The sequence below is a fragment of the Sinocyclocheilus grahami genome, unplaced genomic scaffold (genome assembly GCF_001515645.1).
Source record: "Sinocyclocheilus grahami isolate Dianchi unplaced genomic scaffold, SAMN03320097.WGS_v1.1 scaffold491.1, whole genome shotgun sequence".
In the NCBI taxonomy this organism is placed as follows: Eukaryota; Metazoa; Chordata; class Actinopteri; order Cypriniformes; family Cyprinidae; genus Sinocyclocheilus; species Sinocyclocheilus grahami.
Window position 1 is genome coordinate 18,732 of NW_015505670.1, and position 24,279 is coordinate 43,010.

The following is a 24,279-nucleotide window of genomic DNA, read 5'->3' on the forward strand; positions in this document are numbered from 1 at the left end:
GTGTGGACACGTGGGGGGGGGGGGGGGGGGGGGGGGGGGGGAATGTATACATAATTATGAAATATCCACTTAATGGTCAGGGAATGTGAGCCATGCATAGATCTGTAGAAGTTTTCTGGTATTTTTGACCATATGACAGATCTGATATTCTATTTGTCGTATTTCTGTTTTGCATAAAACTGAAGAATATTCAGTACATTCTATACTGTATTCTAAAATGATCTGATATTAACTTTTGCATGGATTTTATTGAAAAGAGCTTAGGCTCATGTAACCAGAAGATTTAAGATATGAATATGCTTTTCATATACAATATAATAGGTTTTTCTTGCCTCATGGGTTTAACATTATCTTAACAAGCAAAGCAATTCAACATTAATTTCACGGTGTGTCTGTGAAACTTTGAGGTACCATCATAGTTTCATGCACGCGTGAACATCATGGCAATGTACAACACAAAGTACCTCACGCAGGAAACACTTAAAGTGCAAATGCGCATAACTAACAAATCAAGCAAGCTAGTTTGCATAGGCCACGAAGTGTTGGCGAAATAACACATTAGCGGACCAGAGGGAATATGGAATTTTTTCCAGAAAATAAATAAATTCAAGCACTTTCAAAGACCTGTATCAATGCATGTTTATTTTCACCAACTTTCAAGGAACCCTGTTCCCAATAGTACTGTACTTAAAGATAAATAAATAAAAGAACATCTTCGAGCCAAAACTTTAACAGTAGTGTAGGCATATTTCTAGGAACGTATTATATTGTAATACAACAGCTAATTATAAAATAGATTTTCCTACACTCATGTAAGATTCTATTCTAAGTGCATTTTAGAATATTAAATGCAGGAGGGGGCTTACATTATTCTTGACGTTGGGTTTCATGCTGATGGTGCCAAAGATCTCCTCTCCAGTCTTAACCGTCAGATAGTCATCAAGGTAGAACACAGTCTGCTTCCAATGAGTGTAAGGAGACTCTGGGCCTAAAAGACAAATGCACTTTGTTTTTCAAGGGTTCATTTATAATTTAAAAACTCATGGTGAAAAATGTGTGGTAGAGAGAGAGGGGGGGGAAAAAAAAAAGAAAAGAAAAAAAGCACTCACTAGTAGAGAAGCCTGTCCTTTTGTGGCAGCGAGTGAACTCTATGTTAAAGTAGGTTACCAGCGCATGAATGTAGTCATTCCTTTTCACCTGCAGGCAGAAAGGTGACGTGAAGGACAGGTCCTCAATCTTCACTGTGTAGATGTCCACCTCCTAATGAACCAAGAGAATCAGTAGGGTTGAAAAAAAATAAGCAAGCAGGGGTTATATAAAAACCAAACACTTCATATAATTTGAGTATATGATTATGAGTAATTGACAATTTTGAGTAAACTAACCTTAATGAGGCAGGCAGTACTAACGAGCTGTTTGGGGTCAACAACATCCACTAGTGGCTCCTTAATGGCCACTTCCTTGATACAGGACATATCAAAGCCATAAACGTTCTCCCACCCTGAAAATGCAAACAAAACAAAATAAATGAAATGGTGTCTTATTTCACATTGATCACAGATATGAATGTGTAGTTGTACAACTACTCATGAAACATGGACCAGTAAGACTGTACCTCATGAATACCAAAGTGTGCATAGGAATCAAAGTAGTAGTCTTTGGAGGTCATGTCTTCTGCTGCAGGTTTTGCCGAACTCTCTCCCTGGGACACCTATTAAAAAAAAAATCATTATACACTATGAAAAAGTATAAGATTTTAAGATTAAGATTAGGCAGTGTATTTTGTATGTTAAATACAATTTTGAAAAGTTATCAACAGAAGACAAAAACCCAGCTAGACAAGGTGGTCAATAAATCTGTTTTGTTGCTAATTGTGAGGAATTCTGTACAATGCTTCAACATTTTGTGGGGTCTCAAACGATTTGTATATGCGCAAATTTTAACAAAGGACAAAACTTATGTCGGTCACGCATGACTTTCATTGTAACGAATCGAATAAAGGATTCGATACTTGCTAGCCACAAAAGAATCACTTGTCGGCACCAACTGTAACCTGTAGAAAGATTTACTGACGAATAAAGAACAAACCTTTTTGGTAAATGGATTCAAAAGATTCAAACCACTGTGACCAATCAAAATCCGCTACTACTACTACTACTGAGCAAATTCTAGACCAGCATTGCCTCTTTAAAACCAGTTAAGACAATTCATGGTAGTTCAAACTCATGAACGTATTTTTACCCGCACAACTTTAAATTCATTTGAGAAGCAAAGATGCGGTATTCTCGCCTTTTAAATGAGACTAATCGTTTTTATAGTCAGAAGACCTGAAACTTTTTAACAATGCACGTGGGCAAAAACGTGGTTGCGAAAAAACACTGAATTGGCCACACCGCCAATTACAGCAATCTGGTTACTAATAACGGATTAATCGTGAACGAAGCTGTAATAAGTAATCGAGTAGATCACAGCCATCAGGCTGCGGTGTCCCGTCCCATGCGGTCTCGTACCCAACAATAAGTCATTCAAGCAGCCGCCAGCGTGCTCTAAATGACCCTCATGGAAGCTGAACGAGGAGCTAGCTAACAGGACACAGATATTACTAAATCCAGTTCCATAATACATCAATTGGTTACACGTAGCATAAAAAAAGCTCTGTATTAACTCATTTTAGCCAACTAGCAATAGCAGACACGTGCTGCTAAATGAATGAATTATTCGCGGCAGGCTAAAATGGATGCTCAAGATGCGTGTGCGCACATTTCTACCCACCTGATAACTACATACGCAGCAACCAAACCCGTTAAACGACTACAGAATCGTAGTTTAGACGTAACAAAAAAAGTTGGCATATTAATTCTAACTACCGTACATATGTTTGCCATCGGATGTGTTCTAGGCGAAATGGCCTTGAGTGGCTCCAGCTTACCTCCATTCTGTCTGCTGTCTCCGCCATTTCGGTAAACTGGATTCCACGACGACTGAAGCAGCACAGCTCATGTAAAACACACTTGTTTTGCTCCCGCCTCTTTGCCTTCACTAAATGATTTGATTGGACGGCAATCATGGGATTCACTGTAGGCCCCGCCCACTTTCTTGCAGCTCTCCGTCATAGGCTCAACTTCTTGGCATTTTTTCCTCTCTTTTGAAACGTGACTTTCATTGGATCAAACTGTAGCGCGATCACTAATTTATTATTTCATACAAATGTTAAATTGCAGGTTATTTGAGAATTATGATTTCATTCTTTTCAGGTAAGCTAGTTATGAGGGTTGGACTGATGTAAGTGACCATACGTTTACAAAAACGTTTTAGCAAACTATATAATAACATCCATCTATCTATCTATCTATAGAGAAAGAAAGAGAGAGTACTGACCAAACTAAAACAGGTCAAAAGAAAAAAAAACCTTAAGCACATTAGATATAGACACATAGATAACTCCAAAATTAAAAGCCTCTCCTCGTGTCTCGCTAGAATTTTAATGTTTAATTTTAATTTTAATTTCTTTCTTTTTTTTCCCTGTTGAAGATGAGAAAATATTTTGAAAAATGTCCCAGTGATTTTTGTTCTTACAATCATAATAAATGTTGTTTAAACCACAACATTCTTGAGAATATTTTCTATTTTGTATTTTACGGAATAAAAAGGTCATACAGTTTGGAATAACGTGGTGAGTATATGGTGACAGAATTTTGTTTTTGGATGAACTATCCTTTTAAATCAAACCGAGCCATGAGAAGCCTATTTGCCAAAGATGCTACTACCCATTAATGTTAAATGAAGATGCCTTGAGAACAGTGTGCATTCACTGATAAATTGTAACAAATATAGATATTAGTTTACCGTGTACAGGATGATGATGATGTATCATCTAATATATTATGGGGTAATTTGCTAGTTTAGTTGCACAAAACTGATAGGTGCCGTCTTGATCAAAGATGATAGAGTTATACGATTAACTTATATAAATATTTGTTTATCCCACATTTTGCTACAAGTTTGATTGCATCATATAATAATTGCTGTTAATAGTGTTCATCGTCTGTTTGATTACATCTTTAATTGATTTTTCCGTACATTTCTGCCATATGTACATTAACTGACAGTCACCACTGATAAGCTACCACTAAATATTGTAGAAACTTCACTTGCTGTAAAGTTGCTTTGCAACGATTTGTATCGTGAAAAGCGCTATACAAATAAACTTGAATTTAATTGAATTCACACAATCAATATCAAACTATTTCAATAATCAGCTTTACACATGAAAAACCAGTCGTCAAATTTAATTAGTGTAATTTACAACCTCTCTTTTAGCAATTTATCACCATTCCCACACACTTGCACTTTGATACTTTCAACAGCGTCGATCTTGTCTTCAAGCCAATTAAAATGGTCATAAAATGTAACTGACGTATGAACGGACAAATGGTGTACTGAATGACAGTAAACTAGCCAATCAGGAGCAGGAGAAGCGGGGCTGGAGGCGGGACATGTGGGGAGGAAGCGCTGGAGCGAGCTCAGTGCCCGTTCTGTCACGAGCTCCGTCCGGGTACAGCGACCGAACGAAAAGTCTCGTACATTATTGACGGCTAATTATAGTCGACAGCGATCTTTTCCTCGAGAAACAGGTCTGTCAGATTAGTTCGTCAGCTAGCAGGATTCCCCGCTGTCCTATCGCGGTCAATTGGGTGATGTATTCTAACATTTGATTGAGCTAGCCAGCTCGCTAGCTGTTTGGCTAGCTTGCCGTGCGTGACTAAAAGTCAGAGAGGAATCAATTTTTATTTTAACGCCATCGACATATAGGCGCGTAATCATAAATTAAAAACAACACGGTGGCTTGTTTTTTAATTAGTCATTACCGCAACGTAAGATCGTGCCTTTCCATCGTTTTCCCATTGACGAGAGTTCACGGGATTGAATGAATTAGCCAACGGAAACAGCAGTCGCGCTGACTTCCCAGCTTCTCTCTCACCCACTGCATCCACCTCTTTTCTTCATAAACACCCGCGGCTACATTATTTGTGTGCACCTCTGAACATCTGAAAGTCATTTGTTTCGTGTTGAAGCCGGCTTGAAGAGAAAAAACGAGCAAACATGCCGGCTGTGTCGAAGGGAGATGGAATGCGAGGATTAGCTGTGTTCATCTCGGACATCAGAAACTGTAAGTGTCCCTGTCACACTCAAACACCATTAGTCATTTTCTTATGTGAACAGCTGTACTGAACTCTTCCTATATACGCCCTAAACTGGATCCAATGGCTTCTGCTTTGCTCCGTGATGCTTTTTAACCAGGATTAAAGGTTAAATCGTGCAGGTCAGATGTGTGGCTCTTGGTAAAGGAGGTCATAAAAGTAATCTCGCCGATCACCCAGGCCCGTTAGCTTTAGCTCCGGTGATGGAGTGATGCTTTATCGCCAGAGAGCCCGCTAGGCCGCCACCGAAAACCGTGTGTTTCACTGCAGATGGTTTATCCAGCATGTCTTGTCTTGTCTCGGTCGCTTTCGTCACCTTGACTAGCGGTTGATATCGCTGCTCGCCAAGAGGACTCGGTTCAGATGTGTTCTTCACGATAATCCAGTTATCAAGCTGTCGCCTTGAGCTCAGCGTTATAGATGTGTCTGTAATCTTCTGCTTCTGCTTATTTTGTACCTCTAATTTTACCTCTTGAATCTTAAAAGGCTTTCTTTGTGTTAGGAGTTTGAGTTCCTAGTAATTTTGTGTAGGTTTAAAGAATGGCTGCAAATAAGATTGATTCTCGTGAGTTTTTTCATCCTCATTTTCTGTTAAACATCTAAAATATGAAAACATGCGTGATTCCAATTCGAAGATAACTTTTTGGGATCAATTTTGTGATATTAGTGATAAATGAGAGTGATTTTTGCGCACAGACTGTGTAATTTGTAGTCTGTGACTTGCATTATATTTTTGTACCACATACACAGTTTTATATATATGGCATGCTGCCTTATTCTTTTACTGGCTCATATATACCTGCATATGTCCACACTTTATTTTAGGCCCTCGTGCATAAAAATGCATGGCTTCTGTACTAAAATGTGTAATGTTCAGGTAAGAGTCATGGCATAGTGGGTATTGCATGTGTTTAAGGAGATGTTGTACTCAGTTGGGGTGTAAATCAGATGTTTTATCACGATATGATCTGACATTAAGCAATGTGATGCTTGCCTGTACCTCAAAACATGCAGTGATATTATTTGATTTGATTCAGGGGCCTGTGATCGATATTACGATGTTATGTGCCTATAATACATAACCAGTTACATTTTTATTAATTCACAAATGCTAACAAAATACAGCATGAACATTTAATTGAACTCTCTGAAAATTGCAAATCGTGTATTCCAATTGGGACATCCACAACAAAAAAGTCAAAAATCAATTACATTTTTTTAGTGATATAAAGAAAAAACAAATGAGTCACACATGAGATCATCAATCGTCTAATGACAGCTCTACAGATAATGAGATAAGTAATGACAACAGTCAAGAAAGTCTTTCAGTCCTCTGTGCTCTCTAAAATGTGCAAAATTAGTATTTAGGACATGCACAACAAAATTAGGTACATAAACTGTTAAAAAAATAAATGTATATAAAAAAAATTTTTTAAATAAAAATTGTCATATCCAATCCAGCCTGAATTGTGTCTTGTCCGTCTGTCTTGCTCTGCTCTCATTTAGTTCATAAACAAAAAATGAATGACTTGTAAACACTATATTATAGAGTTTGTGATGTTAATGGGAACCCCGGGTACCATTTTTTCAATGACGTGAAATGGTTGCACTCGGTGAGCTACTGACGCTACCTGTAGCTACTGAAACACAACTCGAATACACAACTCGCTGCCATAATTGCAACATTAGTGGGTCTGTTGCAATTCTTATAAAACTGGTGGTCACTGCAAATTACATTTTGATGCATTCATCAAAAAGTGGATTTCTAAACGTAGTGTAATTCATTAGTGTCCTATTGGAATCATCAAAACTACAACACCAGTAAAAGCATACGCGCATGGTCAAAGTTAGTTTGACTTGTGCATAGGAAATACATTTTTTTGTGTACATGACATGAGAACCCTGGTAATGACTCATAATACTGGATGATAATAGTATCAAAAAAGACAGAGCAGACAGACACTATATTTCACCAAAATATAATAGTACTTGTATGCAAAGCTGTTCAACATAAGCAAGACAGTTTTTTTTCTTTCTTTTTTTTACATTTGGTTTTATTTTCCTTCTAGCATTATCTCATGTGTCAGCAGTTACGAGGATGTCATCAGATCCCTTCTTGAAAAGTGCATATGCAGTGTTTCCCCTAGGTTTACGGCTTTGGGGGGGGGGGGGGGGGGGGGGGGTTTTTTTTTTTTTTTTTTTTTTTTTTTTTTTTTTTTTTTTTTTTTTTTTTTTTTTTTTCTATAACAAAATGATGAAGTGACTCTCAGAGCAGTTCTGGAGATGTTGTTCATGTATTTATGTCCTCATTAGTGAGACGGCAGAGGTTAATATCACCGGAAGCGTCACGAGCGTTTCAGTACGAGTACTACACAAAACCGCGCCCCCCTAAAATAATGGCAGGGGAAACACTGCACATACTGTATATGCACTGCAGACGGAGTACGTGTGAACTTGGCACAACAAATCTAGTTCAACATCTGAGGCAACGCCACAAAGAGCTCTATGACCAATGCATGTCAAAACCAAATCCCTGGACAAGGGATTTTTTTTTCTGCCATGTCTATTCTAGAGACATTTTGTTACACCTTTACTTAGTGATTATTTTGCCTTATGTCTGTTCTAGAGACATGTTACAGCTTTTTGATAAAGCTCTAGTTGGTTTTCTTTTGGAAATATGTTTCAAGTTCACACTGAATGCGTTAATGACTGAAGCATGTCTGTGTGTCAAAATCGTGATTAAAATCGAAATAGCAAAATTGATCAAAGAAATCGCAATAGTTTTTTTTTCCCATATCGCACAGCCGTAATACTGATTATGAACATCCTTGAAACTTATTTATAGATTTTTAAAGATGCATTAAGCATTTTGATTTATAACTTTTTAAATACAGTTTTATACAAGAATAATTGAATGTGAAAATAATGGCATGGAAATATGCATATTTTTCATGCCTAAAGAGCTCATAGCACAGTTATGCTGTCTAAGCTGTACTGTGGTAAATGCAAATAGTTATGTCCATTTGAGGCAAGTTATCAACAGCAGCCGGGCATTTTGTCAGCTCGTGTGGTCTACTGATTTGTTCAAATCACCCAGTGATAACCAATTGTTCTGCAGTGTCAATTGAAATCCTGTTGTCTGAGGCTCCCTGTTTTTTGTTTCTCTCTTCAGGTAAGAGTAAGGAGGCCGAGATCAAACGCATAAATAAAGAGTTGGCCAACATCCGCTCAAAATTTAAAGGAGACAAGGCTTTGGATGGATACAGCAAGAAGAAGTATGTGTGCAAGCTGCTCTTCATCTTCCTTTTGGGCCATGACATTGACTTCGGCCACATGGAGGCTGTCAACCTGCTCAGCTCCAACAAGTACACTGAGAAACAGATTGTGAGTAAAACCATCTCAAATATCCTACTGTGTGTGGATGTGTATATTAGGGTGCTTTCACACCTGGCTCATTGTTTTCGGAACCTGGCACGTTTCCCCCCTTAGCTCGGTTCGTGGTGGGCATATGTGAACACGGCAATCACGCCCGGATCCGCACCAAAACAGTCGGTCTGAGATCGCCTGAACGAGGTGGTCTCGGCTCGATTGAAAACGAACTCTGGAGCGGTTCGGTTGTAGTGAGAAAGCAATCCGATCTAACGGACCAACGAACCAGGCTATATCACAATGTATAATGGGTAATTATGTAAATTCCGTGAAAAGCATTAACTTTGTTGTTTTGCTAGTACTTCAAAATGAACCTGTGAATGTCTGTGGGTGAGCATGTCTTCGCCATTCAAAATAAAAAAGCGCACTTTTTCATTTTATAATGCCGTCTTATTGCTCTTCTTCCTAGTAGGTGCATTTTAAAAATGTTTTCCAGATGAATCCTGGACTCCTGCTCAAAATGATAAATTAGTATAAGGACAGCTACAAAAAAAAAAAAAAAAAAACTGTTGTCGTTCCATCCTGACGGGTGAAAGCCGTGACAGCTAAGGGGAATCTTGGAAAATAAACCGTGGAACTTTGACCAATGAGACAACCGTTTACTCGCGCGTGACTTGTATTAACAAATTTGGTCTGTTTAGAAACATTGCCATATGAAAGCGAACTGCACCAAGAATAAAAAGGAACATTGTAATAATTGTAATCCCTGTTTCGGAACAAAGCAATCGACCTGCAGGTATGAAAGCACCCTTAAAATCTTGAAGGAGTGTTGTGTTAAGGTGTTTTGAAATGTTTTTTGTTTGTCTTTTTTGTTTTTTGGAATTGTAACACTGTTGACTTTGTGAGTGTTTGCAAGCTTGTATTTTTCTAGCAAGTTATTGCACACTTTACTGCCGCTCACAGGCAGATTAATTACACTGTTTGGCCAGTGAAGTGGACCAAATGTATAAGGAAATGATGCAAAATATGACAACTGCACAGGAAATAGTTGCATATCAGGATTATAAGGTACACAAAGTGCAGTAGTGTCTGAATTCATTCATTTATCCTGGCATTCATGTGGCATTCACAATGCATTTATTAGTGAATAAGTCAAAGTGTGCAGTGTCGAACACCGCATATACAAGAAAATATAATAGTTTGTAATGCCTCTTACATGCTTATGTTATCTGACTCTCCTCATGAGTTCAGTGCCATGGCAAGATATCATGAATGAACCTCAGCAAAGACTAAATGTTTTCAGTTTTCTCTTCTTTCAATGAGAGATACTCTCTTTTGTCTGCATAGAGACATGTAAATCATTACTTGTGCAAATGATATGCAGGATATTGACTACATTACACTGTTGGAACAAACAGATCCAGTGTGCAGTGTTAACAGCTTCTGAGGTGTAACTACCAATATAAACTATTTTGGGGAGTTTTTAAAAAAGAAATTAATATTTAGTAAGGATGCATTAAATTCATCGAAAGTGACAGTTAAGATATTTATAATGTTATAAGTTTTCTGATTTATGTAAATGCTGTTCTTTAGAACTTTCTATTCATCAAAGAATCATGAAAACCTGGTTTCCACAAAAATATATAGCAGCACAGCTGTTTTCAACATTGATAATTAGAAATGTTTCTTGAGCAAATCAGCATATTAGAATGATTTCTGAAGGATCATGTGACACTGAAGACTGGAGTAATGACTGCTGAAAATTCAGCTTTGTCTTCACAGGAATAAATTACATTTTTGTAAATTATAATATTATTGCATTTTTAATCAAATAAATGCAGCTTAATTGAGAATAAAGACACTTATTTCAAAATTTACCGACCCCAAACTACAGTTGAACAGCAGTGTAACAAAAGTATCTGAATTTTATTACTCTGCAGTTTTACCCTTGTGAAAGTTGTCTTTTATAGATGTGAACATCTGATGAGCATGGCTAGTGAGAGTGAGCAACAGATGTGCTTTTAGCTTGTCAAAGAGGCTTAGTGGCACTCCATGCCATGTAGACCTACCATGAGGTCTAATTATCTCCTGCTGATCAAACACCCACTCTAGTAGCCACACTCCCATCAGCCACGCAGCTCTCCACAGGGTAACACTGACAGAAGCAGGGCAGAATCTGGTCAATCTGAGCATGTTTCGGTTCTAAAAGGACAACAAACTGAGGGCCATTTTGAGTCAGCTTATCTTTTTGCTTGAAAAGGAAAAGCATTAAAATAACATTTACAATGCAAACTAGACGACAACATGTGTTGTCACTAAACTCCACATGGCCTTAGCATTTGTTCTTGGATAATGCTGCACATGGCATTTACATAGTGCTGATGAATTGTGGAAGGGTTGTAGAGCACACCAGATCTTTTGTTTCCTGTTGCAATTTTAAACACTGACATAAACTAGAAATAAGACGAAGTCATGCATCTTGTTAGCCTTTGTTAAAGTCCTTTTCACTGCAAGACGTTATAGTATATTGCTGAAGAATGAGGTGATGTCATCATGTTTTGACCTACTCCTCCCATACGGGTCAAATACATTCAATACAATATTCAGTTTCATGTGAGCCCAGCCCAAATATTCAAAGTTTCTTCACTCAAATGAATACTAATTTCCTTATATAGAACTCTAAACGGCATCTTACAGTTTTCTGTGATTGTTAAAAGGAGACTTATAAGCACATTAGAAATGTGATTTAGGTCACTGAACGGCCTGCTGTGTGGTAAGATTTGGTCTCTCAAACTAAACAGTGAGTCACAGCCTACAGCTAACAGTTTCAACGCAACCATTAGCCGGAAAATTCCGCTGCTCTTCTGATATATGATATGCTATGTCTTGGATGCTGAATTTTGCTGCAGAATTTTTTTTTTTCCCTTCTGTTATTTATTTTGTTATATATAACGAATAAATACAGTAACACCAACAAACAAACAGACTAATAAGCAAAAGGCACTATAATTTACAATATAGTTATTTACCGATACATGGCAGAGAAAAAAAAAAAGTAAAAGTCATCCGGGAACAGGCAATTAGCGTTTTTGTAAAATTCTAAGCAAAGGCTACCAGAGTGAAGATTGTATTCTTGTTAAATTCAGTAACTGTAATAATGGAGTTTCGATACACTGAATGGAGCTAATGATTGAATTTTGCTAGCTGATTATAGTATAATTCAGATGATTCTGATCGTTTTGCAAGACACATTCCTCCAAACCTCCAGACTTTAAAAGCACGTACAACATCATGATGCAGTGAGAGTGGAAAAGAAGCAATTCAAGAGAGCTTCTACCCTTGCAGCAGTGAGGGAGGCACATTAGCTCAGCGAGGGGGAAAATCTCACCCTCGTGGTTTAGTGCTTATCCAAAGAGCTTGCAGGGCTGCCGCTCTGAGCCTGTTTGAAGATGACAGTTCTTCAGTGATGCTGTCTTCATTTCAGCTTTACCGTACACTACCGTAATTTGGCCTTAGTGTGTGTGCAAAACATAAAGCGTAACCATCAGCTTTCTTTTGTTCCTGCCTCTTTTTCTGTGCTGCAGGGATATCTGTTCATCTCTGTGCTGGTGAACAGTAACAGTGAACTGATCAGGCTGATTAACAATGCCATCAAGAACGACCTGTCTAGCCGAAACCCCACCTTCATGTGTCTGGCTCTGCACTGCATCGCCAACGTGGGCAGCAGAGAGATGGCCGAGGCCTTCGCTGGAGAGATTCCTCGCATCCTTGTGGCTGGGTGAGCAACTTTTGGGTTGGAAGGATTGAGTGAGTGAGAGGGCAAAAGTTAGGAATTTAGGTTGATGGATTTAGGTTGAAGGACCTTGCATGTGGAGAAAAAGAGGATTAATAAAAAAGGAAGTGTGTATTTGTGGTGTCACATGTAAGAAACAAGAAATTAGGGCTGGACAATAATTCAATATCAATATGTATCGCAATATAATTTTTTTCCAATAACGGTGATATGACATTTCCAATATTTCGACATATGTACAGTGTTTCCCATACATTGATTTATTTGTGGCGTTTGATTTCATTGAATAAGCGTGAGCACTGCACATTTCAAAATCAAAACGCAGTGCAGGTGTTTTATATGAATGCATCTCTGAAGGGAACCGACTTCAGAGAAAGTTTCGGTGACATTTTCATTTTTTATCTGAAAAAGTAGCGTTCATGAGCAGAGCTGCTTTGATTACAGCCGTTACCGGGGAAACGCTTGTCTAATAATGTGTAAAAATATAATAATTATGTCTACCAAGCTCTGATAATGTATGGAATATCATATTAACAGACTATCCCAATTTTAATAAAATAATAGGCCTATACCTTTAGAAGCACGGATGTGTCTGTCACTTTAAAGGTATGGTTCACCCAAAAATGAAAATTCTGTCATAATTTACCCAGGCTGTTCTAAACCTGCATAAAGTTCTTTCTTTTGTTGAACACAAAAGAAGATTCTGAAGAATGTGGGTAACTAAACAGCTGCTTGTCCTCAGTAACTTCCATAGTAGAGAAAAAATAATCAGACTATCAGAGTCATTGGGGACCAGAAACTGTTTGGTTACCGACATTCTTCAAAGTATCTTCTTTTATGTTCAACAGAAGAAAGAAATTATTACAGGTTTGGAACAACTTGTAGGTGTGTTAACGATGACAAAATTTTCATTTTTGGGTGATCTATCCCTTTAAGTCAGACAGTCCACCGTGAAAAACTGAAATATTTCTCTGCAAACTGTGCGTTCATCATTCGTTACTGGACAGACCCATTGTTAACTTTCCCATTTAGCCCTACATCTGGAGAGCATTGTGTTCAAAGGGCGGACGTGAGCTCCTAGATGTTTTAAAACTGTGCAGATTTACCGCATGCTGACATCGTGTGAAACGGCTTTACAGGCGCGCGTTCTGGAGACTCCGTCGGAAACACAGACACCAAAATGCAATCACGCGCAAATGAGCTTCTCTCTCATGTTCTTTATCCTGGCTGAAGCACATTTGTAATTTTTTTCCAATAACGGTGATATGACATTTCCAATATTTCGACATATGTACAGTGTTTCCCATACATTGATTTATTTGTGGCGTTTGATTTCATTGAATAAACATGAGCACTGCACATTACAAAATCAAAACGCGTCGCAGGTGTTTTATATGAATGTATCTCTGAAGAGAACCGACTGTCTTCAGAAAAGTTGATGACATTCTCATTTTTAGAATAAGCGTGAGCACTGCACATTTCAAAATCAAAACGCAGTGCAGGTGTTTTATATGAATGCATCTCTGAAGGGAACCGACTTCAGAGAAAGTTTCGGTGACATTTTCATTTTTTATCTGAAAAAGTAGCGTTCATGAGCAGAGCTGCTTTGATTACAGCCGTTACCGGGGAAACGCTTGTCTAATAATGTGTAAAAATATAATAATTATGTCTACCAAGCTCTGATAATGTATGGAATATCATATTAACAGACTATCCCAATTTTAATAAAATAATAGGCCTATACCTTTAGAAGCACGGATGTGTCTGTCACTTTAAAGGTATGGTTCACCCAAAAATGAAAATTCTGTCATAATTTACCCAGGCTGTTCTAAACCTGCATAAAGTTCTTTCTTTTGTTGAACACAAAAGAAGATTCTGAAGAATGTGGGTAACTAAACAGCTGCTTGTCCTCAGTAACTTCCATAGTAGAGAAAAAATAATCAGACTATCAGAGTCATTGGGGACCAGAAACTGTTTGGTTACCGACATTCTTCAAAGTATCTTCTTTTATGTTCAACAGAAGAAAGAAATTATTACAGGTTTGGAACAACTTGTAGGTGTGTTAACGATGACAAAATTTTCATTTTTGGGTGATCTATCCCTTTAAGTCAGACAGTCCACCGTGAAAAACTGAAATATTTCTCTGCAAACTGTGCGTTCATCATTCGTTACTGGACAGACCCATTGTTAACTTTCCCATTTAGCCCTACATCTGGAGAGCATTGTGTTCAAAGGGCGGACGTGAGCTCCTAGATGTTTTAAAACTGTGCAGATTTACCGCATGCTGACATCGTGTGAAACGGCTTTACAGGCGCGCGTTCTGGAGACTCCGTCGGAAACACAGACACCAAAATGCAATCACGCGCAAATGAGCTTCTCTCTCATGTTCTTTATCCTGGCTGAAGCACATTTGTTTCAATCTATAAGAATATTCAGCCTACACTACCAGTCTAAAGTTTTTTTAACAGTAAGATTTGTAATGTTTTTTTTATTTTATAATTCTCTTCTACTCACCAAGGCTGCATCGATTTGATCCAAAGTACAGCAAAAACAGTAACATTTTGAATTATTTTTACTATTTAAAATAACTGATTTCTATTTGAAATTATAGAAATTTTATTTAGCACTGCAATTTAATTTAATTTATAATACTTTTATTTAGCAAGGATGCGTTAAATTGATCAAAAAGATTATAATGTTACAAAAGACTTCTATTTCAGGCAAAAGCTGTTCTTCTGAACTTTCTATTCATCAAAGAAACCTGAAAAAATTCTACTCCTTTGTTTTCAACATAATAATGTTTTTGAGCAGCAAATCAGCATATTAGAATGATTTCTGAAGGTGACTGGAGTAATGATGCTAAAAATTCAGCTTTGAAATCACAGGAATAAATCACATTTTAAAATGTTTTCAAATAGAAAACAGTTCTTTTAAATAGGGATGCTCCTATCCACCTTTTTCGCCTCTGATACCGATTCCGATACCTAGGGTTCTGTATTGGCCAATACAGATACCGATCCGATACCAGTGAAGTTTTTTTTCCCTCATTTAAATAAATGTAGAATTTATATATCTCTGTGTGTGGAACTGATAATCATTCTTTCACAATCTACTAGATACAGTCTACTTCATTATAAAGAAAAATAAAAGAAACAAATATGAAAAAATATAGACCTACAGTGGGGCAAAAAAATATTTAGTCAGCCACCAATTGTGCAAGTTCTCCCACTTAAAAAGATGAGAGAGGCCTGTAATTTTCATCATAGGTATACCTCAACTATGAGAGACAAAATTAGAAAAAAAAATCCAGAAAATCACATTGTAGGATTTTTAAAGAATTAATTGGTAAATTCCTCGGTAAAATAAGTATTTGGTCACCTACAAACAAGCAAGATTTCTGGCTCTCACAGACCTGTAACAACAGTGTTCTGTGAGTGAAAATATATCTGTGCTAATCATATACTCAACCTCCAGCTCACACACTGGCGATTAAAATCTGAGAATTTATTAGCCATCGGCTAATATTAGGCATCATTTAGTCGCCCAGAGTGAAGATTTAGTCACATATGTGAGTGATTTACTCGCAATGTAGAGGGTTGACAGTCTATGAGCACGAAGCACATTGTAAGCACTTCGTGTTAAAAACTGCAAAGCACAAAGGGAAGATCCATTGATGCGTAGTGTATTATATCTGTGCAACAGTTATTGAGCCTTTCTTTTAACAATTTTAAATTTCAGTTAATGTGCACGTTAAAAACAATTTATAGTCTTTTCTACGCCCGTGTTTATTCTCACAGACACCCGGTAGCAAGTAACAAAACAACATTAAACTCCGGCAAGAAGATAAAGTCCTTTTTGCAAAATCATAGACATGTATTTACAAATCAAGTATAATGGGAACACAGAATGATCTCGGAGAGAGCTTTACCGAGCTGACTGCTGTAACCGAACGCGACCAGGGTTTAAAGGCTGAATGAATGACTGACAGCCACAGCGGAGAAAAGAGTTTGTGTGAACTTTAATGTAAGGACTTAAATATTCATATGTAGCTCACATTAAGCTGTCGTATGGCTTTAGACGTAACACAGAATAATTCACACAATCGATAAAAAATAAATATCGGATTTGGATCGGCCCTCTCTGACCGATACCCGATCCAAGAAAATGGAAGTATCAGAGCCGATACCCGATATGAATATCGGATCGGCGCATCCCTAATTTTAAATAGTAAAAATATTTCTAAATGTTACTGCTTTTGCTGTACTTTGGATCAAATCGATGCAGCCTTGGTGAGCAGAAGAGAATTATATTTTTTTTTCAAAAGGAACTTTGCTGCCATACTATGGGTGCAGCAGGCGCAATGATATTACGCAAGGACTGAAAATAGTCCCCAGCACGCTCCCTGTGCAAGGAGGTGGTCACGTTGGTTATGTTGACGGAAGTTGCGTAATATCATTGCCCCTGCTGCACCCATGGTACGGCAGCAAAGTTCCTTGATTATTACGCCGGAATGAGAGTATAGTTCCTAGCCATATCGGCCTAGAAAATCGCAACTTTTCATTTTACGTCGGTCTTAGTACAAGATGTAATTACAGAAGCGTCAAGTTTTAAATAGAATAAATATAGAAACTCTTTGGTCATTTTTGAGCGAGAAGCTAACGGTCTAATCAGATTCAATCATCTATGCTGAGCTACAGCTAAAGGTGCTACCGCCAGACCCGGAGATCGACTGAATGGATTCGAAAACGGTAAAACTCAACTGTTTAACTCTAGGGGAGTTGGAAAACGAGCCTATTTTAAAAAATAGTGGAGTGTTCCTTTAAGTTTAGGGGTGGATTAAGGGATCTAAAATGCGGTCATGCAGAATAAGGCATTAATATGTGCGTAATAAGTACTAATAAACAGTCAATATGATAGTAATATGCATGCTAATAAGCAACTAGTTAAAGGTGGGGTAAGAGATTTTTCAAAAACGCTTTAGAAAACTGATTTGGGCCGACTAGCAAAACAAACTTGTAGCCAATCAGCAGTAAGGGGCATGCCTACTCATGATGTGGAGGAGAGAGCGTTCAGTGCACAGGATGGATATTAGCCGAGCGACAGAAAGATAGAGAATGCGGATAAAAAAACAAAAGAGGAAAACGTCTGCGGAACAAAAGAAGGTACCAACAAAAGTGAGTAACACAGTGTCTGCGCTGCAACAGCTAAAGTCTCTCTAGTACACTGAAAGCGACCGTTGAAAATCATTTGAAATGTGTGTCAATACGTCATGAATAGAACGCAGCAGCAGTTTTCTGTCGGGGATTTGTCGTGTTGTGCCGCGCCGCATCCAGTGTAGACCATAGATATGTATATATATCTATGGTGTAGACAGCATCATTGATTCTAATGAGTTATACAGTATTTTGTCACGCCGCTCCACTCGCGTCCGGTGTAGACACGGTGTAACATTTGGTTTTGCTTTTTCACAGAACTAATCGTTGCCTGGGTTGCGTACGTATGTGTGGGGCAGAGCTATCAAAATAGGGGCGAGACCCTTTTGGGGTAGGGTGATTGTTTTGGTGATTTCAAATATCAACATTGGCTACCAGAAATCGCTTACCCCACCTTTAATAGTGAGAATTGGTCCTTAAAATAAAGTGTTACCATTTGTCCTATGTTGCTTCCATAACAGGTTTTCTTTTAAACTAGTGGAAATAAAACATCCAAAATACACATTTAATTATTTAATTAATATATATATATATATACACACACACACACATTAGAGCCGTGCAATTAATCGAAATACAGTTTCGATTTCAATTTCTGCTTCCAACGATTATGAAAATACAATAATCAAGATAAAAAGATTATTGTGCCCCATTCCACCCCTTTCCAGCGGTGCAGTTTCACTTTCCATAAAAGCCCAATTTCATGTGCAAATCAGTAAAATTGTGTAATGTTACTTTCGCAAAATGGGACGTGCTTGATTTATTCGTGTTTTTAAAAGCACAAAAGAGAACTTGCACTGTTCTGTGCATGCCCTCTGACACGGAACAAAACAGACAAGTAAAGTTAATTTTTAACTTAAGGTGCGTTCCTAAATGGTCAAATACACACAAAAATGTGTCACAAAATACAAAGAGAAAATGACTGGTTCTTGACTGAAGGACTTTTGTAACATTAAGACACAAAGCAAGTTTAATTCTTACAGTGAAGACAATGCTGTTTTATTTTATATTTGATTATTCAGTTTCTGTAGTAGGCTGTTAGCTGAATACTTTAAATTTAAAGCACTTTTTGTTTCATTTGTATCTTTTTTCTATTGTATTTGACCTTTACTTTTTGTTTTTGTTGTATTACTGAGTTTATTTTTCAATTCTTTTTGAGGATTGTTATATTTTATTTATTTTTTACTTATATAAGTTGCCCTATTATTCTGCTGTGTTATTGAGAATTGTGAAATTTCACTGCTATCTAAAATGTAGATGTCACAGCAACTTTATTTACTGAAAATGTATATTTGATATATATTGCTATCTTTAAATTAATCACTTATATAAAGTTTTGATCATATGACCCACTCATAATCGTGTTAAATAATCGTGATTACGATATTGACCAAAATAATCATGATTATGATTTTTGCCATACACACACACATATTTTATTCCTAAAACTATGGTGTAAATTAGGGATGCACCGAAATGAAAATTCTTGGCCAAAACCGAAAACCGAAAAAGAGGAAACCAAGGCCGAAAACCGAAACACCGAAAGAAATTATGCCAATTATTAGTACCATTGCATTTATGGCTATGACTGTGTACTAACTTTACTAAAATCAAAGTTAATATTAAAGTTTCAAAGAATAAATCAATTACAAATTATGGAAATATTTATTTAGCACATTGCAACAATGCACAGTATAAAATAAAATTCAAACTAAACGAATATTCGGTGGCCGAATATTCGGTGCATCCCTAGTGTAAATGTATTTTTTCTGGTTGTTGACAGTATTTTCTCATTCATGGAGGGATAAAAAATATATCTAAAATCCCTTCTGTAAAAGCTTTTATGTCAGCAAAATGAAAATTTTGAACCTGGCTTTATCCAATTTTTACTGTGATTAATCAGCTGGGGAAAGTATGGTGATATCTATTAGTTAAGATCTTATTCACACGCAGTGTCTTGCCAGACGATTGTTGCTATAGATAACTAATGTAGTTCCTATTCTAATGGCAGGGACACGATGGACAGTGTGAAACAGTCAGCTGCTCTCTGTCTCCTCCGTTTGTATAAGACCTCCCCAGACCTGGTGCTCATGGGAGAATGGACCTCTAGAGTGGTGCACCTGCTCAATGACCAGCACATGGTAAGTCTAGCACATAGGAAACCACAACCTCATGATGTTCACACACATATCTGTTGATGTATGTAAAAAAATGTTGTGGTTATTGCGTTTTAAAAGGCTTCTTTCTGATTTCTGGTTCTGTTCTGTTTTTCAGGGTGTGGTCACTGCTGCGATCTCCCTGATCACCTGTCTCAGCCAGAAGAACCCTGATGAGTTCAAGACCTGTGTGTCGCTTGCTGTGTCACGACTCAGCAGGGTGAGTGTGTGTGCGCGTGCACACGTGTTTATGTGAGCCTATAGACCAGAGTTTCCTGAATAGGCTGCAATCTTTTGGGGGTTTGTGAGAGTGATGAGAATGCCAATGCTTTTTATGAATGAATTTATGCATGCAACTTTCTGTTCAACAAAGTTGATAAGAAATATTTCTTGAGCAGTAAATCAGCATATTAGACTGATTTCTGAAGGATCATGTGACACTGAAGACTGGAGTAACGACAGGCACAGGAATAGATTAGTGCTGGGTGGTATGACCAAAAAATTATATCACAGTATTTTTCAAAATCATACCGGTTTGACGGTACATGACGGTATTTTTTTTTTCATGCATGACTGGGTGTTAACCATATTTTCTACTGATTGAGAGAGGAAATACTGCAGTATATTGACTTAGAATGCCCTATTTTACTGTTATGATGAGTGAATATTGTCAAAAAAATACCACACTAAATGGTGACTAAACATTCTAATACATGTTAACCAGGAGTCACTCTTATTTATAATCGCGGCATCGTCTGATAAAATCAACATGCATCTACACTAAAGAGCGGCTATGCGGTTGTTTTGGCTATATTACTTTTCTCATCGCACTGCTTGTGTCTGAGTAACAAACAAAAAAGTGCATGTGATATTAACTGATGAACTACGCTCATATTTATAATTCCAAACAATCAGTAAGCGACAGGTGCTAAGAAACGCTGTTTTGTACTCATTTATTGATGAGTCGGCTGCGGTGTGGCCAACTGAATGCGCTGCTTCTCTGCCGCTCACGGCACAGAACAGACGCAGAGAGAGAGGTGACACTTCTCCCGGAAAGTCAGACCTCGCGTTGGCGGGACAGCACTGGCGAAATCTTCCAACTGAACCATAGCTAAGGTTTATCCCAAAAAGTCACTAGGTTTGTCAGTATGAGCATTCTATGGAAAAAAGCCGCTAAAAGGGTCTGAAAGTTGCTAAATCTAGTGCTAAAGTCACGCTTGTGTGTGTGTGTGTGTGTGAGACGCGGGAGCTGATGGCAGGGGGTGGTGGATATTTGTGGCGGTCAATGTGGATATTGTGGATGAGTTTTTCTGTGTCATCACGTTCTATTAGTTCTACAGCTTCAGTTTTGGAACTTTCACTCTTAGTAAGTAACACATACAGCTGCTCCCTCACCACAGTGCAACAGTGAAAAGGGACCCCTTTCAAACAGTGTCGCGTTTCGAACGTTATTTATTGTGGTATTTTATAAATTCATATCTTAACAAAAATAAACACCGTTATTCAGTATGAACCGGTATACCGCCCAGCACTAGAATAGATTACATTTAAAAATATATGAAAATAGAAAACAAGTTTTTAAATGGTAATAATATTTCACAATATTACTGTTTTACTATATTTTTAATCAAATAAATGGATCCTTGATGTGTATTTAACTTAAATGTAAAATGTTCATTCAATGTAAAAAGAATAGCAAATAACAATACAAATATTTCATAAGTTAATATTTAATATTGGTTGGGTTAACATTTCTTTATAATGCATTGCATTAAGTAAAAAAAGCAAAAATCAGCAAAACTCAGCAAAAATCTGTTGTTGGTCTTTTCATTGTTTTTTTTTTTCTTTTCTTTATTTGCCATGTTTTGTCACTAAAAAAACACTTGACAATAATTTTATGAAATTTCTTGCAGCCCCAAATTCATGTGTGCTAATCTTTTATTCATTCATGTTTTTTTCCATTCTCAGATTGTGTCTTCAGCCTCCACTGACCTGCAGGACTACACCTACTACTTCGTTCCTGCTCCGTGGTTGTCCTGCAAGCTGCTGCGACTTCTGCAGTGCTACCCACCGCCTGAGGATGGTGCCGTTAAGGGACGGCTGGTAGAGTGTCTGGAAACTATCCTCAACAAAGCCCAAGAGCCACCCAAATCCAAGAAGGTTCAGCACTCCAATGCCAAGAATGCCATCCTGTTTGAAGCCATTTCTCTCATCATCCACTATGACAGGTGCACGTTGTCTCCATTTCTCTTTTTACAAACAACTAAAAACGCACAGCTAATTTTAGGAATAATTTTTGTACTTATGGCTTCATGAATGATTTATATAAAAATGTATTGCGCTTGTGTTTTTTTATTAATTGCTTTGTTTAAATGATCTAATATGATGTTTTGATGGCTTTATTTGTATTTAGAATTTATCTTTTGTATTTAATCTCTCTTCATGGCCCGATTCTCAACAGTGAGCCGAATCTTCTTGTGCGGGCATGTAACCAGCTGGGCCAGTTCTTACAGCATAGAGAGACCAACCTGCGCTACTTGGCCCTGGAAAGCATGTGCACCCTTGCCAGCTCTGAGTTTTCCCATGAGGCAGTTAAAACGCACATAGAGACAGTCATCAATGCCCTGAAGGTAAATGGATAGATTCTGCATTCTTACGAAACAAGATCTGTCTTTTATTTTTCAGCAATAATTTGTTATTTTTTTATGGCAGATTCACTCTTTATTATTCTTGGGCACTGTTTATAACAGTTTAATTCTATTTATTCTGCTGGCAGACTGAGAGGGATGTCAGTGTGCGTCAGAGAGCTGCTGACCTTCTCTACGCCATGTGTGACCGCAGCAATGCCAAGCAGATTGTCGCAGAGATGCTGAGTTACCTGGAGACAGCCGACTACTCCATCAGAGAGGAAATGGTGCGTCTCTTTTCATCTCTTCCGTGTCTCTTCATTCACAGGTCATTGTTTTAATGTGTGACTACTGTGTCTGTAGGTACTGAAGGTGGCCATCCTGGCAGAGAAATATGCAGTAGACTACTCCTGGTATGTGGATACCATTCTGAACCTAATCCGCATTGCTGGGGATTACGTCAGTGAGGAAGTGTGGTACCGTGTCATCCAGATCGTCATCAACCGTGACGATGTGCAGGGATATGCAGCCAAGACAGTCTTTGAGGTAAATGACACCAGATGTTCAAATTGTCATTTCTTGAACACATTCAGAAAATTGATTTCCGCCATCATTATGACACTTCATGTTTCCTGCTCTCCTTTTTTTTTTCACAGGCTTTGCAGGCTCCAGCTTGTCATGAGAACATGGTAAAGGTTGGAGGCTACATCCTGGGAGAGTTTGGTAACCTTATTGCTGGTGATCCTCGTTCCAGGTGAGTTATTTAGCCACTCATATCGGCGTTTTCTGACATCACAGATTTTTATCTTACTGCTATACTAATGATGTCCTCTTTTTCTTTTTCTTTTTTACTTTCTATTTCCTTCATCTTTTCTATAATCTGAAATTCATCAAACTGTTCCTATTCATCCCACCTCTGTTCTTCCATCTCACTAGTCCTTTGGTTCAGTTTAACCTGCTCCACTCTAAATTTCACCTGTGTTCAGTCCCCACGCGTGCCCTTCTGCTTTCTGCCTATATTAAGTTCATTAATCTGTTCCCGGAGACAAAGAGCACCATTCAGGAAGTGCTGCGCTCCGACAGCCAGATCAGGAACAGTGATGTTGAACTGCAGCAGAGAGCTGTGGAGTATCTCAAACTGTCCTCCATCGCCAGCACCGATGTCCTGGTGAGATCACACTCTTTTTCACACACTTTGTTGATTTGTGTCTCACCGTTTATTTGTATAATCATCTGTGTCACTGTGTGTAACTGTAGGCCACAGTTCTTGAGGAGATGCCTCCATTCCCAGAGAGAGAGTCGTCCATCTTGGCCAAGCTGAAAAAGAAGAAAGGACCAGGAGCCGTGTCTGTGAATGAGCTAGAGGAGGGAAAGAGAGAGGGAGGAGAACTCAATGGAGGGGGAGAAAGAGGAGGAGACGGCTCTGCCATTGCTGCATCTAATGCTGTGAGAGACACAAACAAATATGGAAAACACTGCTTTGAAATTTTTATATCTGTGCTACAGTTAAAAAGTTGGGGGTCAGGGTTGCATTGGACGCAAGAATGCATTAAATTGATCACAATTGACAATTTATAATTTTACAAGAGTTCTCTTTCAAATCAATGCTCTTCCTGTGAAATTTCTATTCATTGAAGAATCCTGAAAAAAATTATCAGCATATTAGAATGATTTCTGAAGGATCATGTGACAGTGAAGACTGAATTATTCAGCTTTTCCATCACAGGGATGAGATATGTTTTAAAATATATCAAAATAGAAAAGTTATTTTAAATTGTAATATTTCACAATAATACTGGTTTTGACTGCATTTATGATCAAATGAATGCAGCCTTGGTTAGCATAACAGACTTATATATATATATATATATATATATATATATATATATATATATATATATGTACATATATATGGTTGTA

At 37.8% G+C, this 24,279-nt stretch overlaps 2 protein-coding genes across 7 annotated transcripts in view; one reads left to right on the forward strand and one right to left on the reverse strand.

Annotated features, from left to right (window-relative positions):
* LOC107554075 (protein arginine N-methyltransferase 1-like) overlaps positions 1–3,023 on the reverse strand; it is a 3,776-nt gene extending 753 nt beyond the window's left edge. The window contains exons 1-5 of the mRNA XM_016236460.1: positions 2,930–3,023; positions 1,587–1,711; positions 1,386–1,539; positions 1,110–1,260; positions 867–988 (exon numbers count right to left, since the gene is read on the reverse strand). Coding sequence (XP_016091946.1) covers positions 867–988; positions 1,110–1,260; positions 1,386–1,539; positions 1,587–1,711; positions 2,930–2,956 — 579 coding nt within the window. The 5' untranslated portion in view covers positions 2,957–3,023. The remainder of the gene's footprint in view (positions 1–866; positions 989–1,109; positions 1,261–1,385; positions 1,540–1,586; positions 1,712–2,929) is intronic.
* A 1,487-nt stretch (positions 3,024–4,510) lies between these two features.
* The window catches only part of ap2a1 (adaptor related protein complex 2 subunit alpha 1), a 29,632-nt gene continuing 9,863 nt past the window's right edge, over positions 4,511–24,279 (forward strand). For 5 of the 6 annotated variants that reach the window (XM_016236488.1, XM_016236489.1, XM_016236490.1 and 2 more), the window contains exons 1-12: positions 4,512–5,170; positions 8,374–8,585; positions 12,155–12,348; positions 19,588–19,717; positions 19,851–19,952; positions 21,701–21,960; positions 22,194–22,362; positions 22,509–22,646; positions 22,723–22,905; positions 23,016–23,113; positions 23,296–23,527; positions 23,617–23,805. In XM_016236488.1, the coding sequence (XP_016091974.1) occupies positions 5,104–5,170; positions 8,374–8,585; positions 12,155–12,348; positions 19,588–19,717; positions 19,851–19,952; positions 21,701–21,960; positions 22,194–22,362; positions 22,509–22,646; positions 22,723–22,905; positions 23,016–23,113; positions 23,296–23,527; positions 23,617–23,805 (1,974 nt within the window). In that variant the 5' untranslated portion in view covers positions 4,512–5,103. Of the gene's footprint in view, positions 5,171–8,373; positions 8,586–12,154; positions 12,349–19,587; positions 19,718–19,850; positions 19,953–21,700; positions 21,961–22,193; positions 22,363–22,508; positions 22,647–22,722; positions 22,906–23,015; positions 23,114–23,295; positions 23,528–23,616; positions 23,806–24,279 lie in introns of all 6 variants that reach the window. The other variant, XM_016236487.1, reaches the window with a different exon arrangement.